General features: G+C 44.0%; 1 protein-coding gene across 1 annotated transcript in view; it reads left to right on the forward strand.

Moving 5' to 3' along the window:
* Positions 1-23105, forward strand: part of EP300 (E1A binding protein p300) — a 69405-nt gene that overhangs the window by 33028 nt on the left and 13272 nt on the right. The window contains exons 7-21 of the mRNA XM_004610535.2: positions 1046-1139; positions 1652-1789; positions 3636-3753; positions 4860-5028; positions 6442-6519; positions 7002-7111; positions 8702-8839; positions 10189-10626; positions 12086-12265; positions 12657-12801; positions 15535-15653; positions 17916-18155; positions 18515-18603; positions 20519-20599; positions 22978-23034. Of these exons, the coding sequence (XP_004610592.2) occupies positions 1046-1139; positions 1652-1789; positions 3636-3753; positions 4860-5028; positions 6442-6519; positions 7002-7111; positions 8702-8839; positions 10189-10626; positions 12086-12265; positions 12657-12801; positions 15535-15653; positions 17916-18155; positions 18515-18603; positions 20519-20599; positions 22978-23034 (2194 nt within the window). The remainder of the gene's footprint in view (positions 1-1045; positions 1140-1651; positions 1790-3635; positions 3754-4859; positions 5029-6441; positions 6520-7001; positions 7112-8701; positions 8840-10188; positions 10627-12085; positions 12266-12656; positions 12802-15534; positions 15654-17915; positions 18156-18514; positions 18604-20518; positions 20600-22977; positions 23035-23105) is intronic.

Raw genomic sequence — 23105 nt, forward strand, 5'->3', positions numbered from 1 at the left:
ATGCAAGTGTTACAATAATACACAGTGTAGACAGAATTATCTACAGTGCATCTCTATTCCAAAAGGCTGCTTTCACCTACAGTTCAAAGCTGACTGATGCTGTCACAGGCAAAACTCAGGGAACGTTATAGAAGATAACATCTTTCTTCAAGCATTGATTGTTATTCTAGCCACTAATTTTGTAGAGACATACCCACTACTGCTGAGACGCAACTCTTGGTCCATTGCTCAGGCCGAGAGTTGTTTCTAGTAGTGCTCCGGGCTCATGTGCTGGCAGTAGCACCCATGCCTCTGATGGGAAGCACGCATACCAGCCCTTGGAGCGATTTCTCCAGCCCCAGCACGTGGATTTATAAAGTAAAAGTCATTAAAGTTGATTGAAGAAGAAATGAACTCACAGTTATTCAAGCCAGTTTTAAGAAGTAGTAAAAGGGCCCAGGAGATGGTGCAAATAGTTGGTAAATGCTTTGCATGCAGGAGGCCTGGGTATCATCCTGCCAGGTATGTGCCAGGAACCAAAAATAAAATGTTTAGCTCTAGCCCAAACACTGCCCTGTTTCCCCCTTTCTGGTCATCTCTGCCCTAAGCATTCCTTATGTCTTAAGTGAATTGTGCTAATGCCTGTAACATCATTCGATTTCCTGTGGATTCTACTGGGGGCATAGCGGTGGCAGTTAAAGTGTTTTGTTTTTGGGATCACACCTGCAGTTCTTTGGGGACCATATGGGATTTGGGTTCAAACCCAGGTGGGCCTTGCTCAAGGAAAGAGCCCCACCAACTGCCATATTTCTCCAACCCCTAATTCTTTATTCCTTTAATGTTGTTACATGTTATATTTCATCTGTTTATGCATTCATGCATACCTTGCTTTTTGCACTTTGCCTTGCTCTTGGCGACCCTGGTTTGGCCCCCAGCACTCCTTAGCGCTGCTTAGAGAATAAAGGAGAAATCCTAGGCAGGTCACCGGAGTTTCTGTGTTCCTTTGACGGCTTGCCCCTTCTGTCATCTTCGCTTTTTTCACATTCGTTGCTTATTTCAACCTTAGGTGCAAGTCCAATGGGAGTGAATGGAGGTGTAAGCGTCCAACCCTCTACTCTTCTCTCTGATCCAATGCTGCATTCAGCCATAAATTCTCAAAAGTAAGTTGGGCTTTGTGTTCTGCTGTCTTTTCAAACACTTGATAGGGTTTGTTGAACAGTTTCCTTGATTTCAAAGCATGATTGTTGATTAATAAGACGAATATTATGTTTGAGTTTGTACTTTAGACTGTCAATAAACATTTGACATCTATCTTATATAAAGTGCACTTTCCCAAGTAGTAGAAAGTTGCAAGTTTGGTAACTGCTTTAGTACTTAAGAGTTCACTACTGGGTTCCTGAGGATGTCAAAGTTATAACTTTGACTCTGTTAGACTAACAGAGTGCTTAGTCTTCTCAACCCAGAATTTCATCCTCCCCTCTACAAAGTGAAATGTCTGGCATCTCTCTTCCTCACAAAAGTAGCAATAGAGAGAGATTTACTTCTTCATATACTTTATGTAAACTGCAATTAATTAGACATGCTGCTGTCATCACTCTCAGCTGTATTTGTATAAGGCGCGCCCCCCTTCCCCATGCCCTTCACTAAAATGATTTCATCCTTTCTTGTAAAGCCCAATGATGAATGAAAATGCCAGTGTGGCCTCCCTGGGTCCAATGCCAACAGCAGCTCAGCCATCCAGTACTGGAATCCGGAAGCAGTGGCATGAAGATATAACCCAGGATCTCCGAAATCATCTTGTTCATAAACTGTAAGAAAGAAGGCATGCCTTAGAAAGACTTTCCAAGGCCACATCACATTTATCTGCCAGCACTTAACCATAAGACAATACTGTTGGTGCTGGAAGCGAGTAACAGTATAAGTATAAAATAAGGCACTCGTCTTGCATGTGGCCACTTAACACTGGTCCTGCTTCGATTCCTAGCACTCTGCATGATCCTCAGAACACTTACAGGGATACTTCCCGAGCATGGAGCCAGGAGTAGCCACCTAGCACTAGCAGGGCTGGCCCAAGCCCATTCGCTGCAAAATAAAATGGGCAGTACTGATTTTCCTGTACCCTGGCTGTTACTCCTGATACTTCTATTTATGTAACATTATTATCCTTGTAACTTTCATCATTATAATAGCTGCTTTTTTTTCTAGCTTGAAAAATGTTTGGATTATTCAGCCTAATGCTGTCAGTATATTAATTTAAAATGACTGTTTTAGGACTGGAGAAATAGTCAAGGCTAAAGTACTTGCTTGTGTGCTTCCAGCCTTGGTTCAAATCCCTGACACTGCATGTGATTTCCTCAGCAATAGCGGGTGTAGGCCCTGCTTTTTCCCTGCCACAATCAAATCAAATTTCTCCGTTTTAAAATGTGTCATTTGATAACTCAGATTTTTATTCGGGGGAGGGGGGACTACTCCATGATGCTCAGGAGTTACTCCTGGTTCTGCACGGAGGAAATAATCCTGGTGGTGCTCCAGGGGCAGAGGCCGGGCATCAGAACCAGCTCAGCTACGTGCAAGGCAAATGCCCTTCCCAACTATACTGTTGCTCTGGTTCCTTTTTTAATCATTTTTTTGTTTTTGGGGTTGCACTCACTTCCCAATTTTATTATTTATTAATTTGGGACAATATCCAATTGAGTGCAGGGTCTCCTGTGGGTGCTCGGGATGATGTGGCAGGGATAACCCTAGGTCTGCGCGTACAGCGTGCTCTCCAGCCTCGAAACTCAAATTTCAAAACGAAAAATTCTACTCATTAGAATATAGCTAAAGCAGTGTTTCATGTTGATATTTGTAAAGCTTTTATTGTGATTGTTTTGGTAGGGTTTTCTAGTCTTTAGAATTAGACCTGAAGCTTTTTGCATGCAACCGCTTTCATCCAAGGAATGCAGCGCAGGCAAGCACTGCCAGAAACACTGGATTTTATTTCGTGGTTGACACCAAATTAACTTCTGGTGGATGTACACTCAGGAATCACACTGTTGATCCGATAATAATACTTGCTAGTCTGAAAATATGGACTTTAGCAGCTTCCTCATCAGTTTTCACTCCATTTCTAGTTATAAGTTACGTAAATCATGTTATCTGAAAGGACCTAAAACCACTCAACAAAGGTCATTTTCTCTTCTTTATTTTTTTGTTCCACATTTAGGGAGATGGAGGCCAGAATTTTGGTTTTTGGCTATACAGGGTGTTATCATATAACATCGAACCCAGGGATTTGAAATTGCAAAAACACATCCTCCCTCCCCCACAGCCCTGACCTAGAGAATATTTTTGTGAAATCACTTAATATTTTGAATAGGGTAAACCCTTTGACCACAAGACATTCTCACATTGATTAGTGTTATTTTTGGTTTGAGTATATCCCACCCTCATTTGTAATTTCTTTTGTTCACTGGCCAAAAATAATAATGTACCATCAAGAAAGTGTTTAAAAGCATTATACCTGATCAGGGAGATGGTACAGTTGATAACGGTGTGTGCATTGCATGCTGCTGCTCAACTGGGTTTGATCCCTGGCACGAAATAGTGTTCCTCAGTCCCGTCAACTGTGAACCATTAGCACAGAGCTAGGAATAATACAATCTTTTCTTTCCTAGAGTTCAAGCCATATTTCCTACTCCCGATCCTGCTGCTTTGAAAGATAGAAGGATGGAAAACCTTGTTGCATATGCCCGGAAAGTGGAAGGAGATATGTATGAATCTGCAAATAATCGAGTGAGCATTTTATTTTCTCCCTATGAAATTTTTCTACTTAAAGGCTCAAATGAACTTATTCTGGATGTGTAGCAAATAATAGTGTAATTAAGAAATTACCTGGGGCTGGAGCAATAGCACGGTGGGTAGGGCATTTGCCTTGCACGCCGACCCGGGTTCAATTCCCAGCATCCTGTATGGTCCCCTGAGCACTGCCAGGAGTAATTTTTGAATGCATGAGCCAGAAGTAACCCCTGTGCATCGCCAGGTGTGACCCCAAAACAAAAACAAACAAACAAAAAACAAGAAATTACCCTTTATGGGAGTTGGAACATTGAAGCCCATTCGTGAACAGCTTGGTAACTGTTAAAATTTAAATTAATAAAGCTAATTAGACTTTTTTAAAAAATAGAATTTAACCTTTAGGAGCCAGAGAGAAAGTACAGCAATTAAGGCATTTGCCTTGCACTCAGCTAACCTGGGTTTGAGCTCACGTTCCCTGTATGGTCCCCTGAGCACTACTGGTATAGCCCAAGAAACAAAAACCAAAGTACCTTTCAGCTATTCCTTTATATCTCACCATATGAAGTAGAGATAATGAAGCAGTTTTCCTTAATAATGTAATGTTTTTCCTCTAACCATAGTGCACTCTAGTGGCACTTGGTCACTGTTCCTCCGGAAACCTCAGAGAGTGGTTAAGCTGTTCACAACCTAGAATGTGGTGAATCAGCAGCTTGTTTTCATCTCCACGCAAATTCCAGTTTCTGTATCAGTTAAACTTGCTTTCTAAATTAGCACATCTTAAGGATGTAGCAGTCTTTCTGTGTGTTCTGTAACTTAAAGTAGATGTTTTGCGAAGCTGCATTGAAAGGTCTTGTTCTGTCTTCAGTGCATCGCTTCATAATACAACTGCTTTGCACTTGATCATTCCCAAAGCATGAACTTTGATTTGGAATGATCTAAGAAAGTATGAATTCTTCCCACTTTCTATTTCTGCCTTTTTATATGAAGTTAATATCTATTTTAAGTTAATATCTAATAACTAATATGTGTTTTTTTTCCTGCTTACTTAATAATGATTGTTTCTTTTTCCTTCATTCTTTTTTCACTTCCAAAATTCAAAAAAGGCGGAATACTACCATCTGCTAGCTGAGAAGATCTATAAGATCCAGAAAGAACTAGAAGAAAAACGAAGGACACGATTACAAAAACAGAATATGCTACCAAATGCTGCGGGCATGGTTTCCATGAATCCTGGCCCTAACATGGGGCAGCCGCAGCCAGGAATGACAACTAGTAAGTCCCCTTTGTTCTGTTGTGTGAGGGAGAAATAGGTAATGTCTCTTATTTGTATTTGCTTGTTGGGAGTAAGGGTTTTCAAGTAATCCATTCGTGCAAAGGAAATAGTTCATCCAGTAAAAGCAGCTGCACTCTATCTTTTACGAGTTTTGTGACTGCAAAGCTGAGTCGGGGGTAGAGCAGCACACACAATACACACAGTTGATCCAGTTGGGACCCCGGGATAAGCCTATGGTTCCTTCAGCACTCCAAGGAGTGGCTCAGGTCCCAAGACAAACGAAAAAAGCAAGTCATTCCCAAGCATTGTGACAGGAGTAGCCTGCCAACACTGCCAGTGTGACTCAGTGACACAACACTTCTGGGCAGAGTCGGGATACATAGCTCAGTGGTACTGTGCTCATATCGTGTGTTACATCTTGTGTCCATTTCCTAGCGTGCACCCCCCCCCACCTCCACGCACACACACTCAAGGGGATAATTCTTTCCTTGGTACTTAATATGTTCATCATATGCCATTTTTAGAGACCACTGTTAAAATAGTAACATCTAGGAAACAGTAATCCACTTATTCACTGGCCTCCTCCAAATGGCAGGCAGCTAAGAGCTGTACACTAAGCAAGTTAGGCACCTCCCATCAATTTTTATACATCCTAATCGCACAATATGTCTGCGTTATTTATTTCCTGACATAGGATATTAGACTGCTGAGTATTGTTACTCTTGTAACTATTCTTTTTATGTTGACTAAATAGCTCAAATTTGTACTAAAAGGTATTTTGTTGTTATTTTGCTCAAGAGTTGTCCTTGCTCTGCACTCAGGAATCACTCATGATAGTCTGGGGACCACATGGGATGCCAGGGATCAAACCCTGGTCGCCCACATGCAAAGCACATGCCCTGCCCCTCTGAACTATGGGTCTGGCCCCATATTAAAGATTTTTTTTTTTAATTTTTTATTGAGTCACCATGTGGAAAGTTACAAAGTTTTCAGGTTTAAATCTCAGTTATACAATGCTCGAATACCCATCCCTTCACCAGTGCTCATATTCCACCACCAAGAATCCCAGTATAGCTCCACCCCGCCCCCTCACACCCCAAACACCCCCACGCCCCTAGCCCCCCCACCCTAAGTCCCCCCACCATATTAAAGATTTTTGAGGGGCTAGAGTAAGAGCACAGGGGGTAGGGCATTTGCCTTGCACGCGGCCAATCCCGGTTCGATTCCCAGCATCCCATATGGTCCCCTGAGTACCGCCAGGAGCAATTCCTGAGTGTGTGAACCAGGAATAACCCCTGTGCATCGCCGGGTGTGACCCAAAAGTCTAAAAAATAAATTAAAAATGAGGGTATTTTTTTTTCTCCCAGCTTTATAAACTGCTTTTCTAACCTTTTTTTTTCCCCTGCCTGTAGATGGTCCTCTACCTGATCCATCTATGATCCGTGGCAGTGTGCCAAACCAGATGATGCCTCGGATGCCTCCGCAGTCTGGTAAGTCAGGAGAGAAATCGGGGCCTGGCCACTCAAGCTGAGACTTGCCAGCTCCGCGTCCTATCTCTGGGCAATGGCAGGTGTCCTGATTTTCTGTGTGAGGAGTCAGAAACCTTCTCGGGGCAGAGCTCAGTGAGGACAAGTTGTTCAGCAAGTCAAGAGCTGAGTGGCATTGAATATTCAACGCCGCTGACCAAGGGCTGGGGAGTATAGAGTGGGGGGTACTTACCTTGCACGAAACCATGGTCTTCGAGCATCGCTGGGGGTGAATTTTGCGCACAGACCCTCAAGTAACTTACCCAGTACCACTAGGTGTGACCAGCCTCCCCCAAATCAAAATAAATCAGACTATTATCCTTTTCCTGCTGTTCCGGATGAAGAGAACTATAATGACCTATTTGAAAAGGTTCAAATAAAATTTTGTTCTTTATTCTTTGACTTCATGAAGATACTCCAATGTAAAATCTTATATGTTTTTGCAGGTTTGAATCAATTTGGCCAAATGAGTATGCCCCAGCCGGCTCTCGGCGCCAGGCAGACCTCTCCTCTTCAGCACCATGGACAGTTGGCGCAGCCCGGCGCACTCAACCCAGTAAGTTGGACCCCTCTTTGCAGTCCTTGACCTTTGCCTGACATATTAAAATTCCCTTTCCTTTTTTTTTTATCTCCTTCAGAAACAGAATTCTCACACTTCTGTAGACATTTCATTTTCATTGGCCCTTGATACAAACATGATGAAATGACTTTATTTTTCAGTAATGTGTCAATTGTTTTGACAGTAGAGAGGAAGTCCAGAAAAGTAAGCTCTTGGGTAGTGCTGTGTTGAATGCAGGGAGCCCTCGTGCTCTCTGAGCACAGAGGCCTGTTAGTCTCAGCCCTACCTGATAGGATCCCAAAGCAAGGAAAACTAAAGAAAATAGAGTGTAGAAAATTAATTTATGGCTGGAGCGATCGTACAGAGGGGGAGGGTGTTTGCCTTTCACACAACTGACCTGGGTTGATTCCCAGCATCCCATGTGGTTCCCTGTGCACTACCAGGAGTAATTCCTGGGTGCAGAGCCAGCAGTAACCCCTATGTATCGTCAGTGTGACCCAAAAAGTCATAAACAACAAAAAAAAATTCATTCGCCATACATGACCAAAGAGTTCGGTGTAGTTGTTTAAAAAACAACCAAGAAAAAAACAAGAAAAAATGATAGACTGCTATTGGACTTGAACCACTGAAATCCTTAATTTTTACTTTTCTCTTGTTTACAAATTCATTTTAGAGTTTCATCAAGAATTAACCACAATACTAGAGAATATAATTTGAAGAAATTTTATGTTAGAGGATTCATGTTGGGTTAAATTATGGTCTGTAATTGTAATTCTTTGTAAGCAGTGATTGCAAATCTTACATAGTAATGACATGAAATCTCTTTATAGATTTAAATGGGAAAACAAATTTCCAAGGGATCTTAATGTAAATAGGTACTCCTGGATTATAACATACACAAAATAAACACTAAGATATTTGCTTCCAAGTATTCTTCTCAGCCATATGACAGCTGCTGAGCCAAGTTTCTGCTCTTTTTACTTTTTTCATCCCTTTTATCAAAGGCCTGGATTTGTTCAGGTTAGTTTCACAATTGAATTGTAAGTGCCGGAGCTATAATACAGCACGCAAGGAGCTTGCCTTGCACACAGCCAACCTGGATATCTGTCCCTGAGCACTGTCCTTCCCCCACAGAAGTAGAAGGGGAAAGAAGTGTGGCTGAGTGCTGTTGGGCGTGGCTGTTCATTTCTTCTGCCATAAGCTGTGACATATTACTTGCTTTGTTGTCCATATTGGAGTCTCAGGGTCTGTGAGACAGAGTCCTCACGAGCAAGGACCCTAGGAAATGTCCCTGCTCTCTTGGAACAGCAGTCTCAGCGCCTTATTCAGCATCTGGGAATCCTTGTGTCGAAGAGAGTTCCTTAAACTCTTTAGTACAGACTAAGTTTTGGGGAGACTACATTCTGATTTCCTGCCCAGGAAGTTGGACAAGTCTGCCATTCCATCACGTTTTGTTCTGCCTGTGACCCTCCACCGTCAGGCAAGCGGATAGGTCGTTCCAGCTGCACTAGGGTAACTTTAAGAAAGTCATTTGGCACTGTGTGTGATTTTGCTTGTTTTTAATTCATTCATTCATTTATTTTTCAGCCTATGGGCTATGGACCTCGAATGCAGCAGCCTCCAAACCAGAGCCAGTTCCTTTCCCAGCCTCAGTTCTCTGCGCAGGGAATGAATGTAACAAATATGCCTTTGGCTCCCTCTGGAGGTCAAGCACCAGTGTCGCAAGTATGTCCCACACTCTTGTATGTTGGTTTCTAATTAAACTTCATGTACAATTCTTTTAAAAGTCCTCTTAGTGGGTCCAGAAAGAGTCCAGCAGGGGTATGGCTTTAATCTGATCAATTCCCAGGATTGTATATGGTTCCCCCAGCATCGCCACCACCCCTCTCAACCACCTCCCTCCCCCCAAATTTTTTTTTCTCCTCTGGTTTGGAGAGAGATAGTATAGATACTTGCCTTGCACCAGGCTGGCTTCAGTTCTGTTCTTGGCACCAAATATGGTCCCCTGAGCATCAGCAATAATGACTCAAACACAGGAGTGACCCCTGTGTGCCGCGGGTACATGGCCCATCACGCAACAACAGAACCTTGACTAGCTTTGTTTTGGTGGGGGACACATTTCACATTTTCAAATCATGGACTGAAGAGATAGTGTAAGTTAACAGCGACTTGCTTTAGGCCAACTCGAGTTTTATGCTGCCACTGCATATGGCTCCCTGAACCAGAGCCAAAAAAATAAATAGTAGGGTCAAGGAGGTGTGCGATGCTTATCTTCCAGCAAGAAACCCGAGTTTCCTAGTATAATATGGACACTTGAGCAACAATAGATAGGCGGATGCACTCTGCCAAAATAGCAATGTTGGGCAACACTGAGTACTATCAGGTGTGGCACTCAGAGGTTCCCCCCAATACCAAACCATACCACTAATTGTCACCAGGAGGTGCCCAGCCCCCAAGTACCACTGTTATAGGTGTATGGCCCCTATAAAATAATTTAGAAAATGTAAACTTTGGTTTGTGTTGTGGTTTAGTGTGCACGGTCCTGGGTACCATCCCTGTAACCTAGGGGAGGAGAAAGGCAACCTGCAGACCCTCTGAGCTGTGAAATCAAGTGGTCTGCTCCTGCCTGGTACTTGACCGGGTAGATCTGTATGTTTCTCGTTGGCTTTCTGGACCCTGTCTTACCTGTATTATATGCATAAATGATGTTAGAAAAATCCTTACAGCCATTGGCAGAAAAAAGGTTCCCCTCCCCTACTGTAACTACATTACACGGTGTTTCAACCCTTTCTCCCTCAGTAGGAAATCTTAGTTATGAGAGGAATGGAAGGACTCTGATTTTCGGCCCGCAAACACTACTCAGTTGTCTCAGCACTGCAACTAAGTGCATTCTGCTGAATTTTCTAAGAACTGTGATTTTTCCCATCATCCAAATATATGTCTTCCATTTAGAGGATTTTTGGAATGTTTATTGCCAGTTTGTTTTTAACCAGTTTCTGTCCTAAGTTCCTATAGCCTACCTGTGTAAATATTTCTATTCTGAATTACCATCTTGTTGTGTTCTCGTTTAACAGGCACAAATGTCCAGTTCTTCCTGTCCTGTGAACTCTCCCATAATGCCTCCTGGGTCTCAAGGGAGCCACATTCACTGTCCGCCTCTCCCTCAGTCAGCTCTCCATCAGAACTCCCCGTCTCCTGTACCTAGTCGCACCCCGACGCCTCACCACACTCCCCCGAGCATCGGGGCTCAGCAGGCACCAGCAGCATCCATCCCCGCCCCGGTTCCCACGCCGCCAGCCCTCCCGCCTGGACCACAGGCCCAGGCGCTCCACCCACCTCCGAGACAGACGCCGACCCCACCCACAGTGCAGCTTCCTCCTCCAGTGCAGCCTTCGCTCCCCGCCGTGGCCCCGGCCGAGCCGCCCCCACAGCAGCCCCTCTCCCAGCAGAGTGCAGCCGCTTCCGTCCCCACCCCCACGGCGCCGCTCCTGCCTCCGCAGCCCACGACTCCAGTAAGCAGCCTCGGCCCAGCCCAAGTGCGGTTGTCTGTCACCGTCGAGTGAGGGTGTTGCCAGAATGTACTACAGGGCTAGCTTGTGTTTGTTTCATTTTAAGAGCTTAGATTATTCCAGTCACTTTGGTGCTGTTTCATTACAGTAATCAGCTGTAGTCTCACGTACATTGGACCTGTCTTCTTTGTAAGCCAGTCTGAGTTCGAGAAGTTCAGAGTCAGTGAGCAAAACATGAATTCAGCCTAGGTTACGAAATTGTGACCTAAGTTGACACAAAAGTATCAGCTTAGAGAAACCCATAGCAAAGCTTAATTGTAGTTTAGTATCTTCTGTTTTTTTAACCAGTGCCAATACAGCTTGTATTAAAACTTAAAACTCTCCATTCCTGATAAATAAGTGAACTGAGAATTGCCATTGATCATGTCACAGCTACATCAAAAACTAATTGTTCCTTGGTATTTGTTTTCATCCTGATCCCTCTTAGGGAAATGCAGTGTAAGAAGAGAAAATTTATTTATTTATTTTTCTTTTTGGGTCACACCCGGCGATGCACAGGGGTCACTCCTGGCTCATGCACTCAGGAATCACCCCTGGCGGTGCTCAGGGGACCATATGAGATGCTGGGATTCGAACCTGGGTCGGCCGCGTGCAAGGCAAACGCCCTACCCGCTGTGCTATCACTCCAGCCCCAGAGAAAATTTATTTTTATCTTTCTGTAGGTAGCTATCGAAAAATATTTCTTGGGCCAGAGCAGTAGTCAAGTAGGGAGGGTACCCTGCCACATAGCTGTCTGACCTGGATTTGATTCCCGGCACCCCATATGGAGCCAGAGTCCACAGGAGTGATCCCTGAGTACAGAGACAGCAGGAACCCCTGAGCTCTGACCCAAAAACAAAATAGTAACTTGTTACTGTAAGAAATACCAGTAGGTTTAGGGGGAAAGAGCTAATTATTTAATTACTGTGAGTTGGCATAGGCACACTCCGTATGTGTTCATTTTGATTTAATAAGGTTGTTGTGTGTGTTTGTTTTTTGCTTTGGGGCCACATAAACCTGGCTATACTCGGCTTATTCCGGGCTCTGTGCTCGGGAATCACTCTTGGCAGGATTGGGGGTCCTGTATGGATGCCGGAGATGATCCCCATGTTGGCTGTTTGCAAGACAAACATCCTGCCTAGTAAACTGTCGCTCCGGCCTACAATCTTTTGCTCCAAATCAAAATTGACTTCAAGGGAGTAAGAGGCGGGATGTGCTGTATAGCTTACGTTCTGCCTTGTTGTTGGCTGGAGGGACAGTACAATGGCTATCGCCTTTAGCCCTGCCTGCACCCAGCCAGGATTCTATCCCCGGCACTGTGGACGGGTGCCCCCAGCCCCACCAGGAGTCAGCCCCAGAGCTCAGCCAGGTGTGGCCTGGTTGTCTAATCAGCCAATTTCTCTTGCCTCTCTTTGTTGGCCAGCTTTCCCAGGCCGCGGTGAGTCTCGAGGGGCAGGCATCCAACCCGCCGTCCACTAGCAGCGCGGAAGTGAGTTCCCAGACTGTTCCTGACAAGCAGCCTTCACAGGAAGTGAAAATAGAGGCAAAGATGGAAGTGGATCAGCCGGAACCTGCAGATTCTCGGCCGGAGGATATTTCTGAGGTAAGAATAAGGCTATTACCTGGGGCCGGAGCGATAGCACAGCGGGTAGGGCGTTTGCCTTGCACGCGGACGACCTGGGTTCAATCCCCGGCATCCCATATGGTCCCCCAAGCACTGCCAGGAGTAATTCCTGAGTGCAAAGCCAGGAGTAACCCCTGAGCATCGCTGGGTGTGACCCTAAAAGCAAAAAAAAAAAAAAAAAAGAATAAGGCTGTTACCTGATGAGCATCTCCATGTAGGAACCATTTTGAGTAGGAAATGACTCTGATGATTAGATCTTATTGTCCTGATTTCCTTGTGAGAAAATCCCCTCAGATAGCAGAGTAAATAAGGTGATTTTACTGCTTCCCTGTTTCATTCATCTTCCGAATCCTGAAATTCTGCCTTTTAGGCTAAAGCAGAAGACTGTAAATTGGAAGCTACCGAAGCAGAAGTGAGGAACACCGAACTCAAAACGGAGACAAAAGAGGAAGAAGACCACCCGAGCACTTCGGCTCCCCAGTCCTCTCCGGCCCCGGGACAGTCAAAGAAGAAGAGTAAGGCTCTTGGGCTCCGTCCCCTAGACACGGGAAACGCTTCTCAGAGAGCTCAGAAATTCACTGCTGAGTGCTTTCATTAAGTTTGGGGTCATTGCTCTGGTCTCTTAATTACTACTCATGTTGCTACTGTTGGGAAAAAAATGTTTGCTTTTCTGTAGATAATTGAGGTCTTTTTTGGTTTGGGTTTTTGGGCCTCATCCACCCAAAAACCAAAGTGCTCATGGGTTACTCCTGACTCTTTGCTCAGGGGTCACTTCTGGTGGTCTTGTGGAACCATGTGGTTTGCCAGGAATTAAACCCAGGTCGGAGTTTGCCTGCAAAGCAAACACTGTCCCAGCTATACTTAGGTGTTTTTTTTTTTTTTTTTTTTTTTGCATCCTGCAGTCAATGGATTGATACTTTTTTTTTTTTTTAATGAATTGTTAAGTTTCTCAGAACTCTTTCACAGGAAGAAAATTCTTAACCTTGACTAATGGAAGTAACAAGATGCAAGAGAAATCTGCCACTTACTGTCATTGCTCTGTGAACCAGACTTTATTCATCTACCTGTAATTTTATCTGATACCTTCACAACAGTTTTCACATTCAGGTTCCCTGATCTAAAGGCAGTTTGCAAAAGCAGAGCTCATTACAGCCAACTAACTTGTCCCAGCTTAGACAGCTGGTCACTGAAACACTCTTATGGTCATCAGTAAGTGCAGTCACCAAGCATGGCTGCCTCGTACAGCGGTGCACTCCATTCCTCACTCGTCTAGTTCCTGGACCTTATTTCCGGGCCACAGCTCTGGCTCCTCGTGATTCTCTCCCATGACTGCTTCAGTGTCACAGATAACATGAAGGAATCCATGATGTATATTAAGGCCGGAGAGAGCGCTCACACAGCTAGCATAAAGGCGAGGAGGGGCGGGGATGGGACGGGTTGTTTTGGGTTGTTTGGGGTTTTGTGTGCCACACTCATGCTCAGGAGTCTCCTGGGAGAGCTCAGGACCATGTATGATTACAGGGATCATACCTGGGTCAGACGTGTTCCAGCAAGCGCCCTGCCTTCTGTATTGTCCCTCTGGCCCCAGAAGCCCAGCTTTCATCCTCAGCACTCCTGGGTGTGGCCCTGGAACCAGAACAAAAGACAGAATAGTAAGGACAGCCACCTGGGTTCTGTTCCTAGCACCCATATGGTCCCCTGGGCCCCACCAAGGGTTAGGTCTGAGCACCACTGGGTATGGTTCCTTCCACCCCAGTGTTTCGTTAGAGCTTGGGGCAGACATAGCTTGTTGATAAAGCTTGCGTGTATGGCTACATGTATGTGTGATGTCGGGGTTTAATCTCAGACACCACCAAAACACAGCAGAGAGAGTTGTATTAGTGTAAAAGGAGGCTTCCTGATACTCTTATTAAAAGTGAGATTTGGTGGCCTGGAGCAGTAGCACAGCGGGGAGGGCATTTGCCTTGCAAGCGGCCAACCTGGGTTCAATCCCCGCATCCCATATGGTCCCCCAAGCACCGCCAGGAGTGATTCCTGAGTGCAGAGCCAGAAGTAACCCCTAAGCAGCGCTTGGGTGTAACCCAGAAAGCCAAAAAAAAAAAAAGTGAGATCTGGGATTGGAGTATTGGACTAAAGGCACTTGCCTCACAGGTTGCCTATCCTGGTTTGACCCCAGCCCCCTGTATATGGGCCTGAGAGAGGAAACAATATACTGAGCTCAGAGGCCCCTCTCCTACCCGTATCTTGGAGGGGGGTGACTGTTCTTTTTAACCCCAAAATAACAAAAATATTTAAAAATACGCTTTTATGGCATGTATAGTACAAAGCTTAAAACACTTGCCAACCCAAAGTGGATCCCTGGAGTTCACGTGGTCCTGTGAGTTCAGACGAAGGATTGACCACGGAGCTTGCTGGCTGTGGCCTGGGCTCCTGTTTGTGGTTTCATATATTATAGTGTTATTTAAGCTAAAGTAAACCCAAACTGTTACTAGAAATTATTCTTGTTTGTTTTGTGGCCACACCCAGCAGTGTTTAGGGGTTAATCCTGGCTCTGCACTACTTTTAGACGTATCTCCACCCCTTTCAGTGCAATCCCTACCCTTAAAAATATGAAAAAGTACTTACCACATCCACCCAGAGGCAAAATTGATTTGTAAATAGAAAAAATAATAAAGCATTTGCTCAGAATATATTTAAAGTTAAGACCTGACCACTTATAGCTTATAGTAATTCCATTTGGGAAATACCAGCAGATCTTCCCTGATTGTTGGGAAACATCAAAAGAACACAGAAGTATTTCTTCCTCCTTTAGGAAGTTTCTTCACTGGTTCTGATGTTTGGTCCCCTGAGTTACACTGTGTTACACTGGGTCTGATTTCTGGCTTTTCAGGTTCTGTATCACAGATGTGCTTGTTTGTATTTCTGCTGAGAGAATCTCTCTGTCAACACTGTGTTTTGAAATACTACTTTGTCACTTCTTGATAAATTTTCAGAGCTTGCTGATTGTTTTTTACTTGATGGAGACCTAGCTCCTTCTGACTGAGTACACGAGTCAATGAGGGTGTTTATATAAGATGTTATTTTGCAGTTATTCCCTAAAGGAGACCAGTAGTTAGAAACAGGGAAGCTTCCTGAGGACAATGCAGGCTATTTTTTGTGAATTAAATACTTTTATAACTTCAAATCCAGTGTCTTTTTCCCTTTACTGTTTGTTTAATAACTAATTTCAAATGCACTTATTTTCAAAGTTTTCAAACCGGAAGAATTACGACAGGCATTGATGCCGACATTGGAGGCACTTTATCGACAGGATCCTGAATCGCTTCCCTTTCGTCAACCTGTGGACCCTCAGCTTCTGGGAATCCCTGTAAGTATATGTGGTGGTACTTGGCCTTGGTTTTATCTTCTGATTTTTTAAAAAATGAATAATTTTATTTTGACAATTTTTGTATTACACATTTAACCCACTTAAGTGTATGGGTCAGTGTTTTTTTGTGTGTAGTCACAGAACTGTGCACAGATATTAGTGTCGTCAATTTTGGGTAGTTTATTGACATAAAAAGTTAACAGTGTATTTGTAGTTGATTTTATAGCCACCCCACCCACAACTATTATTTCTGTAGATTTTCCAACTCTAAATATTTTCCTGAAATGGAATTTTTCAGTAACCAGGGTTCTTGGTGACTGGCTCGTCCCAGACAGAGTGTAGGACCAGATGGAAAGCTCAGTGGGCTGAGTGTCGCGGGAAGGCATGTCCCCTCCCTGGGTCCCCTCACACCAGACTCTGGTAGTAGCTGCTGAATGCCACCAGGTCTAGCCACAAAACATTTTTTAACAGGGGAGCAATAAATCCTTTAAGTATTATTTTATCCCATTTTTTCTTTTCTGCTTCCTTTTTTCTCCTATATTTTTCCCTTTGGGGTAATTTTGTTGTTGCCATTATTTTAAACACTGTGATTTACAGAGTTAAAACTCCTAATACAGTTGCTTCGGGCATCCAGTGTTCCAACACCACTCCCACCCTCACTGAGACCTTTTCTTTACCAATATCCCCACCCTCCAAAACCTGCTCTCTTAGCAGGCACAAGCAAATTTACTTCATATTGCTGTGGGAAGGGGGAATTACAGCTGGCGATGCTCAGGGTTACTCCTAGCTCATGAACTCAGGAATTACTCCTGGCAGTTCTCACGGGCCCATATTGGATGCTGGGAATCGAACCTGGGTCGGCCACGTGTAAGGCTAATGCCCTACCCACGTGCAAGTGGATGGTGCTTTTGCTCCATCTATTAACTTTTAAAATAGATCAATGAAAGTGAGGTTGTGGTAATTGTATCTCACAGTGGTGTTACTGAGGTCCTCAAGGGTCTGTTGAGCTGAAATGTTTCTAGCTGAGCCTTTTTGTTAATTCTTTTTGTTTTTTTGAGTGGGGGTCACACCTGGCGATGCACATGGGTTACTCCTGACTCTGAACTCAGGAATTACTCCTGGCAGTGCTCAGGGGACCATCTGGGATTCTGGGAATCAACCCAGGTCTGCCACGTGCAAGGCAAACGCCCTACCCGCTGTGCTATTACTCCAGTCCCTGTTGATTCTTTCACTCACTGGCTTTAATGTCCTCAGTAACATTCCCATCAGGTGTGCTGTGAGATAATGGAGGTGTGCCCGCCAAGGCGCTGTGTTGCTGGGATGAGGCTTGGCAGCTGGCCAAGGACAGTGTCAGATGTGAAGCCATTTATATGCCAGGGGGTCTGGGTGGGGTTGCCAAGACCTTCCAGTAGGGAAATTTACTCTTTTTCTCTCCCAACCGTGGATGGGTCATGGAATTTCTCTGGGCTGGTTTTCCTCATCTCTAATTACCTTCTAGTGCTGAAATGTTTGGTTTAAAGACCCTCTGGTATTTAAACTGATCCGGCTTGCTTGGTGGTAAGCATCTGGTGTCTGGCAGGCACATCAGCCTGCTCTCTGCAAGTCTATTAGCTCTGTTTCTCAGACCTCTGAGCTTTTGCTTATCTGTTGAATGATTTCAAGAAGTGAGGACAGGTTTTGTATGCAGGCATTCTAGATAGGATTGGTCCCCAGGCACTGCTTGGGGTTTCCTCCCCTCCTCAAAAAAAAGGTTTTGTGGGGTTTTTTAGGGTGTTTTTTGTTGTTATTTTGGTTTTTTTAATTGTTTTAAGAAGTAATGGGCATTTGGGCCAGGGCTATAGTTGAAGCAGGTAGGGCATTTGCATAGGACCAGTTCGGGATTCCCAAAAGTCCCCTGAGTACCACTTGGAGCAATTCCTGAGTGCTGAACCAGGAGTGAGCCCTGAGCATTACCAGGTGTGATCCCAAAATGAACCAAAACCAAAAAAGTCATGGGTATCAGTGGATTCTTTGGAAATAAATGGAGGATGTTGATAATACTAAGTAAGTCAGCCCATCCCTCAGATACACTGAAACTTTGGTCTTGAGCCTCACCTTGCTGTGCTCAGAGCTTAACTGCTGGCTCTGCACTATGGGGTCCCGCCTTATATGTTCAGGACCACATGGGGTGTCAGGGATTGATCCTGGCTTGATCTTGTTCAAGGCAAACACCCTACTTTCCTTCTAGCCCCATGGAACTTCTTTCTAATGTTTATTTTCCAGGATTACTTTGATATTGTGAAGAGCCCTATGGATCTTTCTACTATAAAGAGGAAGCTAGACACTGGACAGTATCAGGAGCCTTGGCAGTATGTGGATGACATTTGGCTGATGTTCAACAATGCCTGGTTATATAACAGGAAAACATCTCGGGTATATAAATACTGCTCCAAACTGTCTGAGGTCTTTGAACAAGAAATTGACCCAGTTATGCAGAGCCTTGGATATTGTTGTGGCAGAAAGGTAAGGGATTTTTGCACATAATATATTAAAATTGTAACCAGTTTGAATCTTGACTCATCAGATTACATGGGGTCATCTGAAGCAGGGACTTGATCACGTTTTCCTGGCTTTCCTTTACTTGCTAGTTTCCTTTACTTTGCTAGTGAGCTCCATTTGATCTGTTGAATCATTGGTAAGTGGTGAAAGAGGTGTCTGTTATTAAGCCTACATCAGGGTAGTGGGATAATAAACAAAAATGCTTTTAGTTTTATGAACTACCTTGGTGGCTTAAATAGCCAGTATGAAAAGTGACTTGGTCCTAGCGGCACGCGCTTGCCCTTCAGGCCTCTGTACTTTATAACAAATGGTTTCTTTTGCAGTTGGAGTTCTCTCCACAGACACTCTGTTGTTATGGCAAACAATTATGCACAATTCCTCGTGATGCCACTTACTACAGCTACCAGAACAGGTAAGCTTGGCCATGTGTAGGTCATGGTCCCTGCGGCCATGTCTGAAGAGTGCATGCAGACGGACCAGCACACATTGTTGTGGTTTATGTGGAACTTGCTTGAAAACAACTGTACAGCACAAGTTCTAGTCTTTGAATTCTACCTTGTTCGCAGGATTTTGTAGAATGATCTAGCAAAATGTAGCTTCACTTTGTTGTTTAAAAAGTTTACTGGCCTGCTAAATATGTATCTTTTGGGGGAATTATTCCTTGTTACAGAGTTTTTGCTTTTTGACTATCAGAAGGAGAACCACCAATTTAAGAGATTTTGGTGTAATAGTAGGGTTCTGTATAACGCATTAGGTATTTCTATTTTATTTTCTCCTATCTAGTGGTATAGTCATGCAAATTGCATTCAGTTGTCTGTTATGACCATGATTTGTCTCCGTTTTTCAGTAATTATTATAACTCACTTGGGACTCTGAGATAGTAGTGGCAAAACTGCTTATGTAATAATCATTTATAAAACCAAGCCCTCAGTGGTGTGGGGTTTTATTGCTGAACTTGTGTGCTACAGATGCATTTCTAGCATTGGAAAAGGCACAAACTTTTTGTTTTACTTGCAAAAAGTTAGGTGCACTCTCCTAATGCTTTGTAGTCCTTAGAATCCAGTCTTGGGGCCGGAGCGATAGCACAGCGGGTAGGGCGTTTGCCTTGCACGCGGCCGACCCGGGTTCGATCCCCGGCATCCCATATGGTCCCCCGAGCACTGCCAGGGGTGATTCCTGAGTGCAAAGCCAGGAGTAACCCCTGAGCATTGCTGGGTGTGACCCAAAAAAGCAAAAAAAAAAAAAAAAGAATCCAGTCTTTTGCTTATTAAAACAAAGAGAAAATGAACTGGAATTGTTAAAGCATCTTAATATGTTCAAAAAAAGCAAGTAACTGGCATAAAACTTCCATGCTACTTTTTTTGTTTGTATTTTTGGTGTTTGCTTTGGGGGGCTAGTTTTTGGCTATACTCAGCAGTGCCCAGGACTTACTCATGGTTCTGCACCCAAGGATCACTTCAGAAGTCTCCGACACCATATGGGGTGCCTGGTATTGAATCTGGGCCCTGCATAGGCAGCATGGAAGGCAAATGTCCTGCCCGCTGTTGTCTGGCTCTTTTCTTTACTCTGGCTGCTCAGATGGTGGCACAGCGGTTAAGGCGCTTCCCTTGCATGCAGCCAAGCACTGCCAGGCACTGCACACTCCCCCCGCCCACCCCCTAAATAAAGTAAGAGATTCTGTGATTTTCAACCAATTGCTGATTCTAACTGCTTGTTTACAGGTGACTATTTGTAGTAGATTATGCCTGTTTCCCCCCCACCTGCCTGCCCACTAGTGGGGAGGAGTATATAAAGTTTGTGGTGACTTATGTTTAGGTAATAGAAGAGCAATTTCTCTCCCTGTTATTTTTATCAGTAGTCTTCTTTTTGAGTATATGCATCAGTAATTACTAAAATGAATAAAAGGTAGAGATGTAAGTGAAACATTTTTGTTTCATTTGCTGTAATCATTTGCTACTTGTGATCCCATTTGAGATATTTAATGCTAATCTGTGCTTTGCCTTGGCTTTCTGCTTTGTGTTGTCTTGTCTTGCTTATGTTTTTTGTTGTCTTGCAATCCCTCATTTCTTCGTTTGTTTTGTGTTTTTTTTTTCTCCCTCATGCTTGTCGTTGTCTGCACTTGGCTTTGATTGCAAAACAAAACAAAAAAAAACCCAAAACTGTGGTGCCCATAAATCTGCATCATTGAATGTCCTTGTCGCCGTTGATGACCTGCTCTCTGCTCCCGTCCCCCTCCTTGGCCTGCTGTGATTGGTGCTTCGTTGCTTGGCTTGGGCTGTGTTGTGTGAACGGAACAGTTCACCCCAGTATGGCCTTCTTGCCGACAGGTATCATTTCTGTGAGAAGTGTTTCAATGAGATCCAAGGGGAGAGCGTTTCTTTGGGGGATGACCCTTCCCAGCCTCAAACGTAAGTACCTGCGTTATTTTGGAGACTCATTTGCTTTCTCAGTTTGCTCTCAGGTGATTATGCTCAGATTTCTTGGGTTATGCTGTTAAGGATGGTTGTTACTTTCAGTCTCAGGTGGCTAACTTGATACCAAGTGATTAAATGTCAGTACAGCCAAAACTCGTCTGTGGCTAATAGCTTGAGTTTTGGTCATCCCAGTAGACGCTATTAACTGTTTGAGTTTTGAACAAAATGGATCCGTAATCACAGTAGTCTCTCAGTGCTACAACAGTTGGGGAGGGTGTTGGGGCTGGTTAACCCTCAGGCCGTGCCTGGCTGTTGCAGGCGCACCCACTCTTTGGTGATTTGGAGACTGCCTGCCCAGCCTGATGTGCTTTTCATTTTTAGTCTTTATGACTAAAAAGGCATGAAATTTCAAATTCTGCTTTTGGTAGAAAGTGCTGCTTAAGTTATTTTTCATCTTATTTTTCTGCTTTAACATGGAACTAACAACTTAATTCAGAAACTACTCAATAGGGAATTATTACTTTAATAGTAAAAACAAGACTTCTGAGAAACTATTTTTTTCCAAATAGGGTTTTACAGTTACTTTTCAGTTACAATTAGAATACAATATAGAAAGGTTTATTGGTGCTAGTCTCTAAACACCCCTTGCCCTCTTAATCCTTAAGGTTTTCAAAATGGCCCTTTGGATTTTTTTTTTCCCCATACACGGTGGTGCTTAGGTTTCTATGCTCATGGATCATCCCATGGGGACTCAAGGGGTGCCAGGGAGCAAGCCCAGGTATGCCTAATCCAAGGCAAGCCCTTAACGACTTACTATCTATCATTCTTCCTCGCTGGGTGAGCCGCACACAACCCCACCTTAGTTCTTACTCCTATTGCAGTTCAGGGTCAGACAGTGCCAGATACTTATGCAGGCCTCGTGCTCATGGCATTACTGCACTGATAGCTCTCAACCCTCCCCTAATATTCCAGCCCTAGTGTAAGTCGGGAAATTCCATTTCAGCTACATTTTTGAAATGCAGAAAGGGACAGCAACCACTTTGTATCCTTGAATGATTTGCGACAGGCATCCCTAGCGGTATATAGAGGAAACCCCGCTAGTCTGGGGTAGGCCTTCCACGTCCTGCGCTCGGGAGCAGAGCGCAGATCAAGGCGTCATCGTTTACTCTTTGGGTAGCTGTAGCTGTAAATAGCTCAGTAACTCAAGTGTGTTCTTCATGTTAAATTCTTTACTACTATAGTTGATTAGATTCTTGTTAAGTCAGTGTTGTTAAGAACCAATAGAATAGTGGGTAGGGTGTTTGTCTAGCTCGTGACCAACCCGGGTTCAGTCCTCAGCATCTCATGGTCCCCTGGACACTGCCAGGAGTTAATTCCTGAGTGCAGAGTCAAGAATAACCCCTGTAATTAACCCCAAAAGCCAAAAACATGTGTCAGTGCCACTAGGTTTCATAGTTCTTACTAGGGAAGCTAAATTCTTAAAAATGTCTGGGCCAGGGCTGGAGCAATAGTACAGCGGGGAGGGCGTTTGCCTTGCACATGGCCAACCTGGGTTCGAGTTCCAGCATCCCATATGGTCCTCTGAGCACTGCCAGGGGTGATTCCTGAGTGCAGAGCCAGGAGTAACCCCTGTGCATTGCCAGGTGTGACCCAAAAAAAAAAAGGCAAAAAAAAATGTCTGGGCCAATCATGAATAACATTAATAACTATATACTATATATCTCATGTTGAAATGGGTTTTTTTTTGTTGTTTTTATTTAAGGGAAAAAGTGGGTCAGGCAGGGAGATAAGAGTAGTGTGCTTGCTTGCCTCGCACAGGGCTCACCTGAGTTCATTCCCCAGCACTCCATAGGGTCCACCAGACCTGCCACGAGAAAGCTCTGAACTTACTCATATGTGGGCCAGAATTAAAATAATATTTAAGAGTGTAGGTAATTTCTCTTTTCTTTGATCAGTGTCCTGGGGTGTGACTTTAGTACAATGTATGCTCTGCATGTCACCCCTGCTCCCATGGGGGCCTCCACCCACCACGCTGAGTGTGTTCCCACTGACACTGGCAGCCCCCTCCCCAGAATGAGAACACTAATAATAAACAGAAGTAAGCTCTTGTTTCTGGGCTCATGAATCTCTCCGTTTCCTACCTGGGGAACTATTCTTTATAAAGTATTTCATAAAAATGCAAGCAATTATCTATGAAGATGCATGTTTTTTTTTTTTTTAAGCAAGAATGTACCTGTCTAATTTGTCCTCAGTATATATTCTTAAATGATTTAAGCAGTTGAACTACAAAGTTTTGTTCTTTAATAGTAGAAGTGTGTTCAGATTATCTTTCTATGTAAGATTTTCTCACTGTTTCCCTCTTTTCTCCTTAGTACAATAAATAAAGAACAATTTTCCAAGAGAAAAAATGACACACTGGATCCTGAACTGTAAGTGTATTTCTTCTGTCCCACCCCCACCACCTCCACTCAATACAGTTTGCTTTTAACTTGACCTTCAT

Source organism: Sorex araneus, chromosome 6 (genome assembly GCF_027595985.1).
Source record: "Sorex araneus isolate mSorAra2 chromosome 6, mSorAra2.pri, whole genome shotgun sequence".
Taxonomy (NCBI): Eukaryota; Metazoa; Chordata; class Mammalia; order Eulipotyphla; family Soricidae; genus Sorex; species Sorex araneus.